The following is a 16677-nucleotide window of genomic DNA, read 5'->3' as shown; positions in this document are numbered from 1 at the left end:
TGAGGTTGTCACAGTTTGTTAACTGTGACATTGGAATAAATGTGTGTAGAGATTCTTGAAACGCTAGCTTACTTGCTGGTAGTCGCCGTGACTCTTCAACGACGGGGAGTTTATCTCCGGAGTCTTCGAGGAGAAATCCGAGACTATCGGTGTCTATAAATCCAACTTGATTTTCTGATCTGACATGAAATACAAGTGAAAGAAATGTACTTAGATTCTGACGAAGTATTTTACTTACTGTACTTAGAAGTGATTTATTTGTTGTATTAAGATCCTGATTGAATTGAATTATGACAATTATCGAACGCGATTTCAAATATTTGCTCTGCGTGAATAATTTATAATTTATCCTCGAGCATCTGTTACGGAAATTTCTGGGTCGTACACAACGGACTCTTCGACTGCCCCTTGGAATGATTTTTCTTCTGGTACGGTTCTCAGCATTGGATGCAACAGAACACCTTCTTACACACACAACTAACCCGGTTTGTCTATTGAATAACAAATTTTCACTTAATTGGAGACCTCTAATTAAGATTAGAGGTTTGTAACTTTACTTATTATACTTCCGATAAATACCTCAACTGACGGCATGTTTCGAAGAGGACACCTCACCTGTGTTATAACTGTCACTTACTGTTTCATATTAGATAACATAAACTGAGTTTTACCTGTACTAATGTCAATTTTAAACAATTATTCTAGTAGATGGCGGAATTTGAAATTGATTAATATTATGAATTGACGAAAGTGTCGTAGAAATTATCAGTTATATTTGTTTCCGTATCTGTAGGCGAAGGGTGTAAAATAATGATCGAAAATCTAGAAACAGTAATATTTTCACTGAGATTTCTTCTCCTCCTTGCTGATAAACACATTTTTATTTAATATGACGAGGATCGTTATGTACGGCATATCTCTGTCTCATGGATACTGCTTCGCTGTTGTCATAATTTACACATTACATAATACAAAACATCTATTCATTAACTTCACAGATATACCGCAATAATAATAATAAATTATATGCTAATACAATGAGAAAATCTCTAAAACGAATTCTAGCATCGTAAAACTTACAAATTCAATAAAGTTGTAAATACTTATATGCAGAAAGAATGTATAAAGCCATTGCAATATACTTCCTTTAAGTACTTAATTATTACACGTAACAGTACGCATGTTTATACAAATAATATATATATATATCTTATTTCTGTAGTACACGTTTCATTTTAGCAAAAATGAAGTACATATTTGGGATATTCGCTTTTTACCACGTCCTTAAAATTATGAACAGCCGGTAAGATTGGTCACGACTCCGAAAATATTTTTCGGCTGATTATAGCGTCCTCTTTTGGTGAAGCGTAGGAGGCACGCATCACATGTGCTTCACTACACTACCATTGCTGATTAACACAATCGGAGCGACCACAGTGGTCATAACCCTTAAAAAGGGATTTATAATTGTTGATTTTTTTGGTGATAATTACTAACGTATGACACGACAGGTCTACGCTAGTTACAATATTTGAACCAGTTTTTACAATGGCCGTGCCTTCTTCATTCGCTGTTGATGATATCGTGCACTTAAACGTCGGAGGAACAAGGTATAGAAAGAGAAAGTTTTTTGTTTAATTTCCCCCGTCTATTACTTATACAATTTTTTTTTTTTTTTAATTGATTGCTCCAAGTTACGCATTGTGACGCGCGTAGTTTACAAAATGCTACAATAGAAAGATTTCGATTGTATAATATGAGACTTTGTATATGAATTTTAATGCTTTGTATAAACTTTGTAGATAGTATCATTACAGGTGGATTATAAATTAATTAAATAATTTCTATTGTGTTGTTTAACGTTCACTGAAACCAACTGCAATGCTTTCGATATATTTGGACAATTTGTCAATAAAATCTACATTATATTCACAAATTGAAAAAAAAAATTAGAAATATAAAATTTGTTATGCATTGGTTTCACATGTTTTGATATAGATTGCTAATGAGATAACATTTTTTATGCTTATAATTCTTGTGTTCATTCTTTTGTTCAGGTTTTCAACATCAAAACAAACATTAACATGGGTACCAGATTCATTCTTTACCACATTATTAAGCAACCGTATCGCCAGCCACAAAGATGAAGATGGAGCATTGTTTATAGACAGAGATCCAAAACTGTTCTCTATTATATTGAATTATTTAAGAACTAAAGACATTGATTTGAAAAGTGTAGATCTTCGTACCTTGCGACATGAAGCTGAGTATTATGGTATATTACCGTTAGTTAAACGGTTAATGTTATGTGAAGATTTGACACAATCTTCTTGTGGGGATGTTTTGTTTTATGGTTATTTGCCACCTCCAAGTAAGTGTTTACGTGATCTCATAAAGATTAATGGAATTATAAATTTGTATGTTTTGTCAAAGGTATACCATTACAAGAGCCCACCACCACCGCCACATCAAATGCGTCAGATGTATCTGTTCATAGTAGAACTACTACTACTACTACCACTGCTACAAATCCAAAAGCAGATGCACCATCAACTTCTCAGAGCACAGCTCCATCAACCACCAATGCAACTCAAAATAGCAGTGGTAATAATTTTTTATTGAAATAAATGAATTATTTTAATTCTACATTATTACTATTATTTAATATGTTATTATTTTAGGTCAACAAAACCATAAAGGTACGCTTGGGACACATGTAAGGAATTCTTCATTGGACTACAGAATTCAGCCAAGGGGCTTGCCGTATTCGCGTACATCATCTCTAGACTTAAGGCATGTTAGGAATAATTCAGCAGACTTGAACAAATTGCATAAGAATGATTTAAGTTTGGTATTTGGACCCCAGCAAGGTAAATGATCAAAAACTCCATGTTTACAAATTCTAGTAAACTCTTGCTAATACTGATTATTCACACAGCTTCTTCTTGGGTGGATCCTTTGAGAGTTCAAATCATAAAGGCTCATCACAATTGGATTGTGATTGCTTACGCGCATTTCATAACATGTTACCGACTTAAAGATTCATCTGGATGGCAACATGCATTTACTAGTCCTCACATTGAATCAGTAATCGAAAGGGTAGCAATAACATCGAAATTAAACACTAGTGTAGACGTTAACATGGTCGCATTTTCTTATGGGAATCAAGTTACATTATGGAGCGTCTCGGCAAACGGAATAAACATAAACATTGGTACATTTAATTTAAATGTTCGTATAGAATATTTATTTTTTATTGGGAGTCAATTAGTTGCCTTGTCTTCTACTGACAAGATTGGTGTATGGCATGCTATGACACACCATTGGCAAATACAAGATGTAGTGCCCATTTTGTCATTCGACACGGCTGGCTCTTTTCTTCTCTTGGGGTGCAATAATGGATCAATTTATTACATTGGTAAGAAGGATAAAAACATTTCTAATACTTAGAACAGATTTTCTAATTGAAATTACATGTTCCTGACTTTCAGACATGGAAAAGTTCCCTTTGCGAATGAAGGACAACGATCTACTTGTAACCGAATTGTACCGTGATCCAAATTATGATCCCATTACAGCCATATCCGTTTATTTAACGCCAAAGACATGTAAGTTTTCACGAACGCTCCTTACGTAACACAGTATTATCTTGATAAACGGCTTAACACGAAAATTCAAAGGTAAATAATAACTAATTGATGGTTCATAACATTGAGTATTACAGCATCTCTATTGCAGAAACACCTTTTCAAGTGACGTACAAATAAATGGACTAAAATATAATTGTTTAATCTGCTTATATTGAGGAATGTAATAACAAACGTCACTTTAACGATAAATGCTTTTCTCTTTGTTTTACATTAAAGATTTATTAGATATACTGTTGTGTTACACTTTTAGCTAGAATATGAGTAAGCAAATGTAAACATAATTCTGAATATAGTCTGTTTTTCATAAAGAGATCAAGTTATTGATAGATTGACACACGAAAAAAAATACTCAATTTATATGCAAAAATTCTAATGTCTCTCTATCGCAAAGTGTAATACTATCCCATAACTATTAATGAGAGTTTATTATTACATTCTTTGCTTCATGATTTCGTACAACTGGATATATAGCACAAGGCAAGTATGGGTCGATATAACAATGTTCTATAATATTCTCACATTCAAGTCACGGTTCAAAATAACATGTTTCTTTACATTTTGTATTGCATTGATTTGAATACTTGTATCCATACCCTTCCTCTCCAGACGTAGTACATCGTTTTGCACTTTTTAATTAAAAAAAAAACATATACATATATATATATATATATATATATATATATATATATATATTGATGTATATAAATATATATATATATATGTGTTTATATACATCAATTGCTTTCATTCACATATACTTTGAATACGAGCACATTGAGTAAAATAACTTCTGTCTACACAAAAACACTTTTAAATGTTATTTTCTCTTTTAGATTGCACTAATCGCACACAGCCCGCTTTTCCTTATGCGTCCAGTTGTACTACCGCAAATTATGTCGTTTCTATGTCCCATTTATTTTATTAACATCTGCTTGGAAACATCGGTTATGCAATTTATTTGTCTGGGCTCGAATTAATTTTCATTCATAGAGCATCCTGCTTGCTCCGTTCAATCCAATATATCATACAACAGGATCTGAGAGGGGAAGGAAAAGGAACAGTCAACACGTACCTCTTCTTGCATATAGTTGTTTTACATTTACATAGTTTCAGACGCATATTAACATCATTCTGTTTGTTCAGAACAATTGAATCGTTATCGCCTACTTTGTATATATATATATTTTTAGATACTTTGTAGTAAATGTCCAAAATTTTCTCTGAAATCTAAATTACATGTAGCTTGCTAATGAAAGAATACTACCAATGTCTTGTTCTGCATAATTATTCTTTATTGATTGTCACAGTACAAAGCATGTGATATAAAGATTTTTTCATTTTCTCTTCATTGAAATATATGTGCACAAAGGATTTTTCCCATTACTCTAATTTTCAATACATGTGATATTTGCATTGTATCACCTACATTTTTTTTTAACAAGTGTATGTAGTTCACATTGACGACATAGGAGTTTTTCAAGTAGAATGGTCTTGTATAAATTGTTACTCTTTATACAGCTCTGTGTGGCAACTGGATCGAAATTGCATACGGCACCAAATCCGGCAGTGTTAGAGTCATTGTACAACATCCTGAAACTGTAGGACACGGACCACAATTATTCCAGACATTTACAGTACATCAAAGCAGCGTGACAAAAGTATGTTCATAGTTACTTACTACTCTACATAGTATTTTCTGTCTTCACTACTTGTAATCAAAGTAACAACAAATTTCTTCTGCAGGTAACATTATCAGAGAAGTATTTAGTATCAGTTTGTTCCGAGTATAATCACGTTAGAAGCTGGGCTGTAAAGAGGTTCCGTGGAATGATCTCTACTCAGCCTGGATCTACACCGGAAGCAAGCTTCAAAATTGTATCCTTAGAAGCAATTGAACCTTGCATCAGCTATAATGCTGGCAATGATTTCGGTATGTAGAATTAATATAATTACACTCTATTAATTCAATATTACTAGTAATAGCAAAGAAATTTCATTGACTGTACATTACCATATAGGGCCGTTCGGAGAGCAAGATGATGAACAAGTGTTTGTTCAAAAAGTTGTACCTGAGACTGATCAGTTGTTTGTACGCTTGGCATCGAATGGAAAACGAGTGTGTGTAATTAAATCGGTAGATGGTAGCATTATTAGTTCATTTTATGTACACGAATGCGAAGGGTCTAGCCGAATGGGTTCAAGGCCAAGGCGTTTCATATTTACTGGCCATTCTAATGGTACCATACAAATGTGGGATCTTACAACAGCCTTAGAGCCGACATTCTCTTCTACGCAAAGTAATTTGTTATGCCTGAAAAATACGTTTAGTACTACTTTGTACTAATTTGTGCTAATAAATATTTTGGTTACAGATGTTTCCGGTGGACCTACACCTGAAGAACTTTGGAAGCTATTAGATCAGTGCGACTTAAGCAACAGTTATTCCTCCACACCATGTATTAGTCCGTGTCCATCAGTTATATCCCAATCGGGCCCTAGCTTAAAAACAAGTAATGTACTGTTCCTCAACCAATCGCAAAACTTTGAAGCCACTCCTGGAACTAGCCAAACCTGAAGGTAGCGTGAAAAGAAATATTTTTTACATTTTTTTATGTTATTAAACATAACTGAATTTGCATTGCTAGCATCTGCATTTATTTATTTATTTATTGATTACGGGTCATTTACACGTAAAAGTCTGCAGTTAGAGTTCCTAGTAAACGATTCTTCTGATATATCTGATGATTTTCGTAATGATTTTCTAAGTCACTTTATATGAAGTGTAATATGAAAGTGATATGTAGTTAACAAAGTATATGCACATTAGACATAAGAACTGTATGATAGAGTAATTGTATGATAATTGATGTGTTTGATAAGAAAAAAAATAATGTTGTTTGAATATTAAAATTGAACACTATTAATGTATTAATTGCAATTTTATGATCTAAAATGTTTTTGAGTAAAAAGATTTAATGTGACGATTTAGCTATAATGTATAATTATTTATATATTATTCTAATGTCAAATAATAGGAGTTTTTTGAAATTGATCATTGGTATATAATACAAGTTAAAAGTTTATTTATATTTACATATTCTATATTACTATGTTACAAAATGAATGAATCCATCCACGTTGTAAATTCCGTTTTTTAAGACACTTAAAATATAACAGTAGATTTTGTTGGAAAAATGTACAGTTTAACACAATGTATATATTTATATATAAATATATCATTCAACACTTCGAATTTCCCTTTCTACAGGGAAAGCTTACAATATTATTGACAAATCATTGTGATTAGTATTTGCGCTTCAATTGTACGAGATCAAACGTGTAATTTATGGGAAGCACACAACAGTGTATTGTACAAAGATCCGTTAACAGGATGTTATCACAAAATGTAAACTTCTCTATATTTCCTCATGTTTTTACTAGGTAAATACTACATAAAATATTTGTAACGAATATATTGCAATGATATTGTAACTGTTACCTCTGTGATTTAAATAAACAATAAGTATATGTATCATGATGTTAATTTTCGCTCGTGAGTCAACTTGTAATCGTGTACATGTCATTAAGTTACTTTAAGGTGAATGTGAACTTCTTAAATTATTTGTGAATTTTAAGGTGAATTTGTACATTAAGAAAAATTTACGAAAGATGATCTTTTAGAAGAAGTCATTTTTGTTTTCTAATTTGAAAATACACTATTTATTGTAACAATGTCATATTATTTTCAAGTATACAATCTTTCATCAACATTTTAGTTTGAAGAGTTACTTCGCCTAGAGAGTAATTTATATTTATAATTACATCTACATAAGTCCAATGATAATTGAGGTATTACAGTAATTTCTCATTAGCACTAGATCGCAGAATTAATTTGTGTCTCAACAATGTGATTGTACAAAACATTCAGTATATAAAACTTGATTAGAGAGATTGTTATACTTTCTTCGAAATCATTATTAAAAATTTCACTTATCAAAACGGTGAATAATTGAAATTTTTAATTGCATGATTTACCTCATATCTCATAAGAGTGTACAATCATGCAATATGAATTATAAAAACGATGTTAATAGTTTAGAATTATCCTAGTTCAGTATAAAAATTGTGAACAACATTAGTGACATTGTTGCAAATGAAATTTCTCTCATACAAAATTTTTATTCCAAAATAATTCATTGTGAAATAATTTGGGATCCGTCATTGGCATTAACAAAAAACAAAAGGAAACTAATCCAAGAACAAATAGAGAAAACTTTCTCAATGGGTCCTTAAATGCCATAGAAAGATCAGGAAATTCCACACCATTACAAAAAGAATGTACTGTCAGTGGTGCTACTAAATGTCCTATTTACAAGAAATACGAATTATTGCATAATTATATATTTAAACGAATCAATAAAAGAAGTAAGTACGGTTGACATACCTGTCTTAACAAATAGAAATGCTGCATATGCTCCGAACACCGTTGTGTATCCAACGTGAAAACCTGATTAACAAATTACAATTACAAGTCTGTCGACACTCTTAAATTTCATCTAAATTGCAAATAGTACTTACATGACATAGAGACAGCATGTTTAAGTGGCATGCCTTCTTTTAGTCTATATACTATATGATGGAAGTGAGCTACTCCGAAGAACAATGAGCATACAAATATTGCAGTAAGTGGCGCAAAGCATTGCAAAAGTAATGGCAACATACAAGCTCTAAATGTCCATTCTTCGGTCAAAGGAGCAACAACTTGACTTCTCCACCACGTTAATGTCCTTATATTTCCAATTCTATACATAGACTCTGAAACAAGTAAATTTATTAGTTAATACATTAGAGAAAAAAAATGTGTGAAGCACTCACGGGTACATAATCTTCTAAGACCACTAAAACCTTGTACACATAATGGTCCTAAATATAGTATCATTGTTAACAATAATGGTATCACAATTGCTTGAATTAAACCTGCCCATCTTATACCTAGTAACTCCAGAAATGTTGCCTGAAACAATATAACTTATTAACAACTTGAAAATATCCATGTACAAAAAAAATACAATGTAACCATGTAATTACCTGTTCAAAGTATTTTTCATTCATTCCAAAATACAATGATGTAGGAGATATAAGGCATACTATGAAAACACTAAAAAATCTTCTTTTTATAGTTGAAGGATGTTCTCTGTAATTATGAAACAAAAACAAAAATTTCAAAGACATATATATAGGAGATAAGAATGTTTGATTAAAAGCTTTATCAATTGATCTTCCTGTTATTCAACCGATCATCATTTTTATTTGTATTAGTATCTTGTTACTTTTATATAGAACGTTTTACATTTAAAAATCTTCTGTGATTTTAAATAAATTTTAAATACAGCTTTCCTGATATATGAAATTTTATAGAGGTAAATGATTCAGATGGATAATAGGTTAAATTGAGGAATTTTGTTTTTTAAACAGAATGTATTGTAAGTTTTAAACGCGACGCTGGATAAAAAAGAATTCAAGGGTGGAGGTCCTTATGATCGTACGAGTGGGAGAAATTGAAAAAGAGTGGCATTCGCGTTCACGGGACGACGTGAATACAGTTACACTTTGTTCATGGTACCCTGTGGTTCACCGTTAACAGAACCAAGAGAGCATGTTACACGATCGCAGGAGAAATGCTTATTTAAAAAAGCAGATCGACATTCATCGCCGGCCAGCTTTCTTTTACCTATCGCACGGGTTTCTCCATACATAGAGACTTGCAACGTACACTACAGCGAGACCAAGGCATAATAAAATTACGGACACACAGGACATATCGGTATTTTGATCCGCGGTCTCCATAACCACAGAATACTTGGCAGAACACAAAGCACTACATCAGAGACGAAACTGCGGCATTTTTCAGAAACAATTTTCTGTACACATGCGTGAACAAGTTGTGCTTCATGAATAAGGTCTGACACCTCCTCGATATCGCAGGTGCATACGGACGGGACACTGTTCCGCGAATATAGCTGCAGACTTTTAAAACCTCCAGTACGCTTGCGTATATAAATTCTGTTCCATAAACATGACATAACAGAGACGATAAAGTCGTTAATATCTAAACGAATATAAATACAAAAAATTGTTGGAAACTGAATAGAAACATTCAATCACACATACTTGATAGAAAACACAGTGTCTCATAGGGCTACTTTTTAAATATTCCCGCGCTTTTCAATACTTTGTTCCTTCGCGTACGGCGTACGGTGTATTGTATTCTTATGTACCGGACGGTATACAAGTACAATGTTCTAATTCGAAACATTAATTTGAAACTGAATATTATCAAAAAAGTGACATTACTTGGATTTTTACTTTGTTATGCTTGAATCAATTTATACAATAAATGTATTTCCATTATTGGTAATTTCAAAGCCACAAATTCGTGTGTTCATACGCACTTGAACACAATGTCCTGAGGCTATGTTCACGGAAGATCTAATTGCAGACGCATGCGCACAATAGAGACTAGCTGTTGAAAAACGGCAGATTTCCGCCTCTGTAAGAATGCTTTATGGTTGAAGTGCTCGGTGCCGTAACTCCATACTTACTGATGTTAGTCGCTTGTGTCGCGATCCACTGCGGAAGAGGGGATCGGTGCGAGGGGGTGGCAGGCGAGTGAGAGCAAGTGAGAAAAGGATCGCTTTTGGGCAGGGTAGTAGGGTGGTCAGCGCGGAAAGAGGGGATGAGCAGAAATTCATCCGATTGGCGGTCTAGCACCAGTCGGCAGTCCTACCGTCAATGAGAAGATGGCCGCTGGGCTCGGTGGAAGTGTCGCCATTGTTTAGTGTTTAGTTGTTTCACCCGTTTCTCGCATAATTTTCGTCGGGAAGCACGTTAAAAATGCCAAGCGCCTCGTTCACATCAGGGCGCCACTACGTGCGAAGATCCCGGAGAAAAGGCGCGAACAGGATCCCTCTGCCTTCGAGAACCACCTCGGGTAAGAGAGCCCTGCATCCAGACCCTCGGTTCACTGCTCACCTGTCGTCTCTCAGCTCGTTTCTTTTCCCTTCACCTACTTCGTTATTTCACGGGTCTAACCCGATTTCGTCGATTCTCTATGCCTCTCCCGATCAACCGACATCCTTCCTCATCGTTACTCGTGTTTTTCGTTTACCATTCCGGACATCACGTAGAGAGAGCAGGACAGAGACGACAGTTAAACCTTACGCTGCCCACGTCTCTTCTCTCGCATGATTTTCTCGCAGTCCGGGATGCCCGAAAAACGCGACCGCCGATGACGTTTGTTCGTGGTCTCGCCGCACTTGCACCAGCCCTTCTTTCTTTCGGGGACATCGATCACCGTATCGCGTACACTTCGCGATTGTCAATTTTTACCGTGGAATGTCGGCTCAAAGTCTACACTCCTCACCCCACCTCCCCTATTCTTTTTTTCGTTTCTTTTCGTGTAATTCCGATTTATTAAACATCCAGCTGCGGGACCGTAAGAACGGGTCCTCGCGTGATTCGGAAAAACTATCGGCCCACGATCTCGGGGACATGATGCACCTTTCAATCTGATATTGCACCAGCTATAGACTTTGTGTTAAATTAGTATAATGCTCCACTTTCCCAAATCACTTTCTGTGCATTGGAGATGCAACTGCAACTGTCACTGTTTCTTTGAAAATGGAATTATGAAACTACTCCCTTTTGAAATATGGTTTGATAACTGATTGTGCACATACATTGAATGGATAATGCTAATATGTTTTAATTTCCTTATTAGCATCCCTTACATGCGGTTTATCTTCTGTTCATATTTTTTACTCTCTTTATATGTCAATTACCAAATGTAAACTCTGTTACTTGTCACAGTTTGCAATTGATACTCTGATATTTGTCAGGTGTCTGTTTTTGTTTTATTTATCAAGTACCTGCAGTGATACATTAGAATTTTGATATCGTAGAAGGTTTAATTTTTATACTCATATTTTGGTTGCAATCATTTTAATTTTTTAGCCGAGGCATGCGATTTGCCATGTTCAGCATCGAATCAGATACCTCCTGGTGGTGGAGTTGGCGGTGGAGGAGGAGGAGGAGGAGGTGGAGGTGGGGGTGGAAGCGGTGGAAGAGGATCTTCTCCCAGTGTTTCAGGTGTTGCAGCACCGTCACCTTCCCCATCGCATTCACATTCTTCCCCTTACGACTTAAGGCGTAAAAGTCCACCTCATCCGGATCCAGCTCCTGGTACCAGCTCTGCCTTACCTCCTTCGGGTGGCAGTAGTATCGGAGCAACTCTAGGTTCTTCCTCCTTACCAGCCAGAAAACGACCTAGGCGGACATGTTCATTATCCACAGATGGTATAGTTCATTGATTTTCAATATGCATTATAAACATTGTTTAATATTTTCCTAAAGTGTCATTAATCACTTTTGTAGGTACAAACACAAACGCCGCAGCACATTACCTTCAGTACGAGTTGCCGGACGAAGTGCTGCTTACTATATTTAATTATCTAATGGAACAAGATCTGTGTAGAGTTTCTCAAGTTTGCAGACGTTTTCAAGCGATCGCGAACGACACTGAACTATGGAAGTCTCTGTATCAGCAAGTTTACGAGTACGATTTACCACTATTTAATCCAGCACCTTGTAAATTCGAATTCGTGTCTCCGGACGAATCGGATTACCACAATCCATGGAAGGAGAGCTTTAGACAATTATACAGAGGAGTGCACGTCAGGCCGGGATTTCAAGATCTGAAGGTCAAGGGACGGAATTTGCCATACTTTAATACTGTTCAGGCAGCGTTAGACTATGTAGATGAATATAGAAGCAATAGTGGTTCCACGTCGAACAATAGCACAAGCACAACCGGCCAGGGGAATTGCTGCGGAAGTAATTCCCAATCGGAAGAGGGAGCACCTCAACATTTAGTTTTCTTACACGCTGGTATATACAGAGGCGAATTTCTTGTAATAGACAGCGACGTCGCATTGATAGGAGCGGCACCCGGAAACGTGGCAGAATCGGTTATACTCGAACGAGAAAGTGAGTCTACAGTTATGTTTGTAGAAGGAGCAAAACGAGCTTACGCCGGCCATCTCACGTTAAAGTTCACCCCTGACGTTACCAGTACGGTGCCGCACCATAAACATTACTGTTTAGAGGTCGGCGAAAACTGCAGTCCCACGGTGGACCACTGCATTATTAGGAGTTCAAGTGTTGGTAAGTTAGTAGAAAACTTTTAAGAAGCTCTTTAACTTATTAAGTAACAATCATCGTATAAATTATTTTTATAGTAATGTTCAAACTGTGGGAACTCCGTTTACAAGTCGCAAAAGTTTCCCAAAATCTATAAAACCCAAATCCAGTTTTTAATTCCTTGTCGTTTGCATGTACTTCCACAGTCTAAGTTACAATTTTTAGTACACGATTATATTCAAACATTTTCGTTCTCTGCAGTTGGAGCAGCCGTTTGTGTGTCGGGCGTAGGAGCCAATCCTGTGGTGAAGAATTGTGACATATCGGATTGCGAGAACGTTGGATTGTATGTGACCGACTACGCGCAAGGAACATACGAGGACAATGAAATATCTAGAAACGCGCTGGCTGGTATCTGGGTGAAGAATTACGCGAACCCAATCATGCGGAGGAATCACATCCATCACGGAAGGGACGTCGGCATATTCACGTTTGACAACGGCCTGGGTTACTTCGAAGCCAACGACATTCACAACAATCGGATAGCTGGTTTCGAGGTGAAGGCCGGTGCTAATCCAACGGTGGTGCATTGCGAGATTCACCATGGACAAACGGGCGGGATCTACGTCCACGAAAACGGTTTAGGTCAATTTATCGACAACAAGATTCATTCGAACAACTTCGCCGGTGTTTGGATCACCTCCAACTCGAACCCGACCATACGTAGGAACGAAATTTACAATGGTCATCAAGGGGGCGTATACATATTCGGCGAAGGGCGAGGCTTGATAGAACACAATAATATTTACGGAAACGCTCTAGCCGGCATTCAAATCAGAACGAATTCCGATCCCATCGTTCGACACAACAAGATACATCACGGTCAACACGGCGGTATATACGTGCACGAGAAGGGACAAGGTCTGATCGAGGAGAACGAGGTGTATGCAAACACATTGGCAGGTGTGTGGATAACCACCGGATCTACACCTGTGCTTAGAAGAAACCGTATCCATAGCGGGAAACAGGTCGGCGTTTATTTTTATGACAATGGACACGGTAAATTAGAGGACAATGATATTTTCAATCATTTGTATTCGGGAGTACAAATAAGGTAAGATCATCATTGCTAGGTGAATACTGTTGGTTTTGTGACTCTAACTGTGTCTCTATGATGCTGCAGGACTGGAAGCAATCCAGTGATACGTGGGAATAAGATATGGGGCGGACAGAACGGCGGCGTTCTTGTGTATAATAGCGGATTAGGTTTACTCGAACAAAATGAGATTTTTGATAACGCGATGGCGGGAGTATGGATTAAAACCGATAGCAACCCTACGTTAAAAAGGAACAAGATATTTGATGGACGAGATGGTGGTATTTGTATATTTAACGGTGGTAAAGGTATATTACTATTTATTTTTATTGCCTGGTTTTAGCGTGAAAGATTTGCGAGATTATTAATTCTTCTTTTTAAACAGGTGTGCTCGAAGAGAATGATATATTTCGTAATGCGCAAGCGGGAGTGCTTATTTCTACACAGTCTCATCCTGTACTAAGGAGAAATCGAATCTTCGATGGATTGGCAGCCGGCGTTGAGATCACAAATAACGCGACCGCCACGCTAGAATTTAATCAAATTTTCAATAATAGATTCGGTGGTCTTTGCTTAGCAAGCGGAGTTCAACCGACGACTAGAGGTTCGTATTTTTTAAATTATTATTTTACTAATTCATTTGCTCATTATTACGCTGTGAATTCAGTATGCAAATTTCCCTACTACTTTATAATCAGAATGAGAGTAAAATTTATTTAAATAACTCTTTTATTAAAAATAAAGTGAGGATACCATTAATGCTTATTAATTGAATTTTACGCATTTATGAACGCATAAAGATCCATAATCTATTTTTTAGTTAGTAACTTCTCTTTAAAGTAAGCAGCTTCCTAATTAGAAAATCTATGACCTTCCTTCATTAACTTCCTAATTACTATTGACGCGTATAGGCGAACAACAAATGTTATCAGAAATTATTTAAGTAGGCGTATGTATAATACGATTCAGTATAAATCTGAAAAATGCACTCTGATAAAAAATTTTATGTAGCCCAAAAATTAAATTGTCTTTTCGTATTAATTTATACAATTTAATCGTTTCCGCTATTACAGGCAATAAGATATTTAATAACCAAGATGCAGTTGAGAAAGCAGTCGGTAACGGCCAATGTTTATACAAAATTTCGTCGTACACTTCCTTCCCTATGCACGATTTCTACCGCTGCCAGACATGCAACACGACAGATCGCAATGCAATTTGTGTGAACTGTATAAAAACTTGCCATGCTGGTCACGATGTAGAATTTATTAGACACGATCGGTAAGTATTTTCAATAATTGAACTTGATCGAATAAGAAATTTCTATTGTTAAATACGTATATACAGTAGTTTCTCCGGGATTTACCAAATTTTGGTATGTTGGGATTTGTACCTGTGTTATGGCTACGGCCCTGTGATTTATTGCTACGTCGATGCGACGTAGTCAATCGAGCATGTGATGCGGCACGCGATGCGGCTCCTTTGATTCAAATTCTCGGAAGATAACTCATAATACAATGACATAACTTCTTTTTAATTTTAATATTTTAAAACTGATTTTTTTTAGCTTAATGATTAAACTGAGACTGAACATGATATAGTTTGGACAAATGTTTCTGATTAAATAAAACCAAACACAATACATGTAATTCCGATTACATTTGTTTATTTAATTTTTATCGCGTAATTCATTTTACAGTTATTCCATTATCGCTGTGATCACATAAGTAAAATACATTGTTATACATATAAATAATAACTGTATAGTGTATTTCTAATATATTAAAGTAATCTATTCATCACAAGTCTTACAATGATTATGTATACATTAAAAAACTGCATTGATATTATACATAATTATGCTTATACTAATTAGATACGTCAAAAATGATATTCCATGTATATTGAATTGTTTTGTGGCGTATCATCTTTATGGCCTACGATGATGGTTTTCCTCTATTTCTTAATAACAAATAATGGAAAAAAAATTCATTTATGAATAATCAATTAAGATTTGTTACGTAATATGGTTTAAAGCATGTCGTGTTTGGTCTCATTTGAATTGGAAGAATCTAACCAATATATAAAAAAAAATTTCATGTGTAAAAAATTAGAAATAATAAAGTTAAGTTATCGTTTTTATTCTAGCATTACAATGTATTCATATTAATGTATACCTGCATGCTGACCACTGGCTTTTAAGTTAGCCGGCTGCCTCGAGTGTTGTTCTCTTTCTCTTTCTTTCACAAATACAGACGCACGCACGAGGTGTTGGCAACTATAAAAGCGAAGCTCGATGAATCGCGATTTAATATTCTCAGATCTGATGTTTTCAATGCCGAGTTCTGTGAACATTTCAGGGAGAAACTACTGTAAATCTATTATAGAATTTAATAGAATGTTTATTTATTTATTTACTTTCAGTCTCCTAGCTGTTAAAAGCAATTTTGTTTACAATATTTATGTTCATTAACCAGCTCTCTCTCTCTCCCTCCCTCTCTCTCACTCACTCACTCTCACTCTCACTCTTTATCTCTCTATTTACCTTTCTAGCTTTCTTGTCTAGCACCTCTTCTATCTCATGTTTTCATGATTATTAATATTCTAACCATAAGCTTATAGATAACTTGTTAGAGGTTCCTACGAGATTTTACATTTTTCTGTATTCTGTATATTCGTATTTTTATATTGCACTTGTAAGGCATCTATGGAGAATATATCCATTTCTTTTTC

General features: G+C 35.4%; 3 protein-coding genes and 1 long non-coding RNA gene across 10 annotated transcripts in view; 2 read left to right on the top strand and 2 right to left on the bottom strand.

The window, feature by feature from the left end:
* The first annotated feature begins 1388 nt into the window (after positions 1-1388).
* LOC117219332 (BTB/POZ domain-containing protein KCTD3) lies at positions 1389-7182 on the top strand. 2 transcript variants are annotated; one of them, XM_076518606.1, is made up of 11 exons: positions 1389-1610; positions 2058-2371; positions 2434-2604; positions 2682-2870; positions 2939-3418; positions 3492-3608; positions 5169-5308; positions 5394-5580; positions 5669-5947; positions 6023-6227; positions 6919-7182. In XM_076518606.1, exons 1-10 carry the CDS (start codon positions 1549-1551, stop codon positions 6223-6225), a joined length of 2142 nt encoding a protein of 713 aa, XP_076374721.1. In that variant the 5' UTR covers positions 1389-1548; the 3' UTR covers positions 6226-6227; positions 6919-7182. The 2 variants fall into 2 exon arrangements, with proteins under 2 accessions (XP_076374721.1, XP_033324303.1); XM_033468412.2 differs by having other exon boundaries at positions 6023-7182.
* On the bottom strand, positions 4920-5468 carry LOC117219335 (uncharacterized). Its single transcript, XR_004489992.2, has 2 exons — positions 5329-5468; positions 4920-5246 (listed from the first exon to the last, which is right to left on the bottom strand). It is a non-coding gene; the product is annotated as an uncharacterized LOC117219335 (long non-coding RNA).
* Sras (Ras converting CAAX endopeptidase Sras) lies at positions 6712-10578 on the bottom strand. 4 transcript variants are annotated; one of them, XM_033468417.2, is made up of 6 exons: positions 10438-10578; positions 8739-8844; positions 8526-8664; positions 8229-8465; positions 8095-8157; positions 6712-8015 (listed from the first exon to the last, which is right to left on the bottom strand). In XM_033468417.2, the coding sequence occupies exons 2-6, from the start codon at positions 8760-8762 to the stop codon at positions 7816-7818; spliced, it is 663 nt and encodes a 220-aa protein (XP_033324308.1). In that variant the 5' UTR covers positions 8763-8844; positions 10438-10578; the 3' UTR covers positions 6712-7815. The 4 variants fall into 4 exon arrangements, with proteins under 4 accessions (XP_033324308.1, XP_033324306.1, XP_033324305.1 ...); XM_033468415.2 differs by lacking the exon at positions 10438-10578 and adding an exon at positions 9382-9695 and having other exon boundaries at positions 8556-8664; XM_033468414.2 differs by lacking the exon at positions 10438-10578 and adding an exon at positions 9382-9685.
* The window catches only part of FBXO11 (F-box protein 11), a 23662-nt gene continuing 17486 nt past the window's right edge, over positions 10502-16677 (top strand). For all 3 annotated transcript variants that reach the window (XM_076518605.1, XM_076518604.1, XM_033468418.2), the window contains exons 1-7: positions 10502-10641; positions 11664-12005; positions 12084-12872; positions 13110-13962; positions 14032-14252; positions 14330-14548; positions 15018-15225. In XM_076518605.1, the coding sequence (XP_076374720.1) occupies positions 10545-10641; positions 11664-12005; positions 12084-12872; positions 13110-13962; positions 14032-14252; positions 14330-14548; positions 15018-15225 (2729 nt within the window). In that variant the 5' untranslated portion in view covers positions 10502-10544. The remainder of the gene's footprint in view (positions 10642-11663; positions 12006-12083; positions 12873-13109; positions 13963-14031; positions 14253-14329; positions 14549-15017; positions 15226-16677) is intronic.

The sequence above is a fragment of the Megalopta genalis genome, chromosome 2, assembly GCF_051020955.1.
Source record: "Megalopta genalis isolate 19385.01 chromosome 2, iyMegGena1_principal, whole genome shotgun sequence".
In the NCBI taxonomy this organism is placed as follows: domain Eukaryota; kingdom Metazoa; phylum Arthropoda; class Insecta; order Hymenoptera; family Halictidae; genus Megalopta; species Megalopta genalis.
Note: the sequence above shows the minus strand (reverse complement) of the source record. Positions and strands in the feature narration are given on the sequence as shown.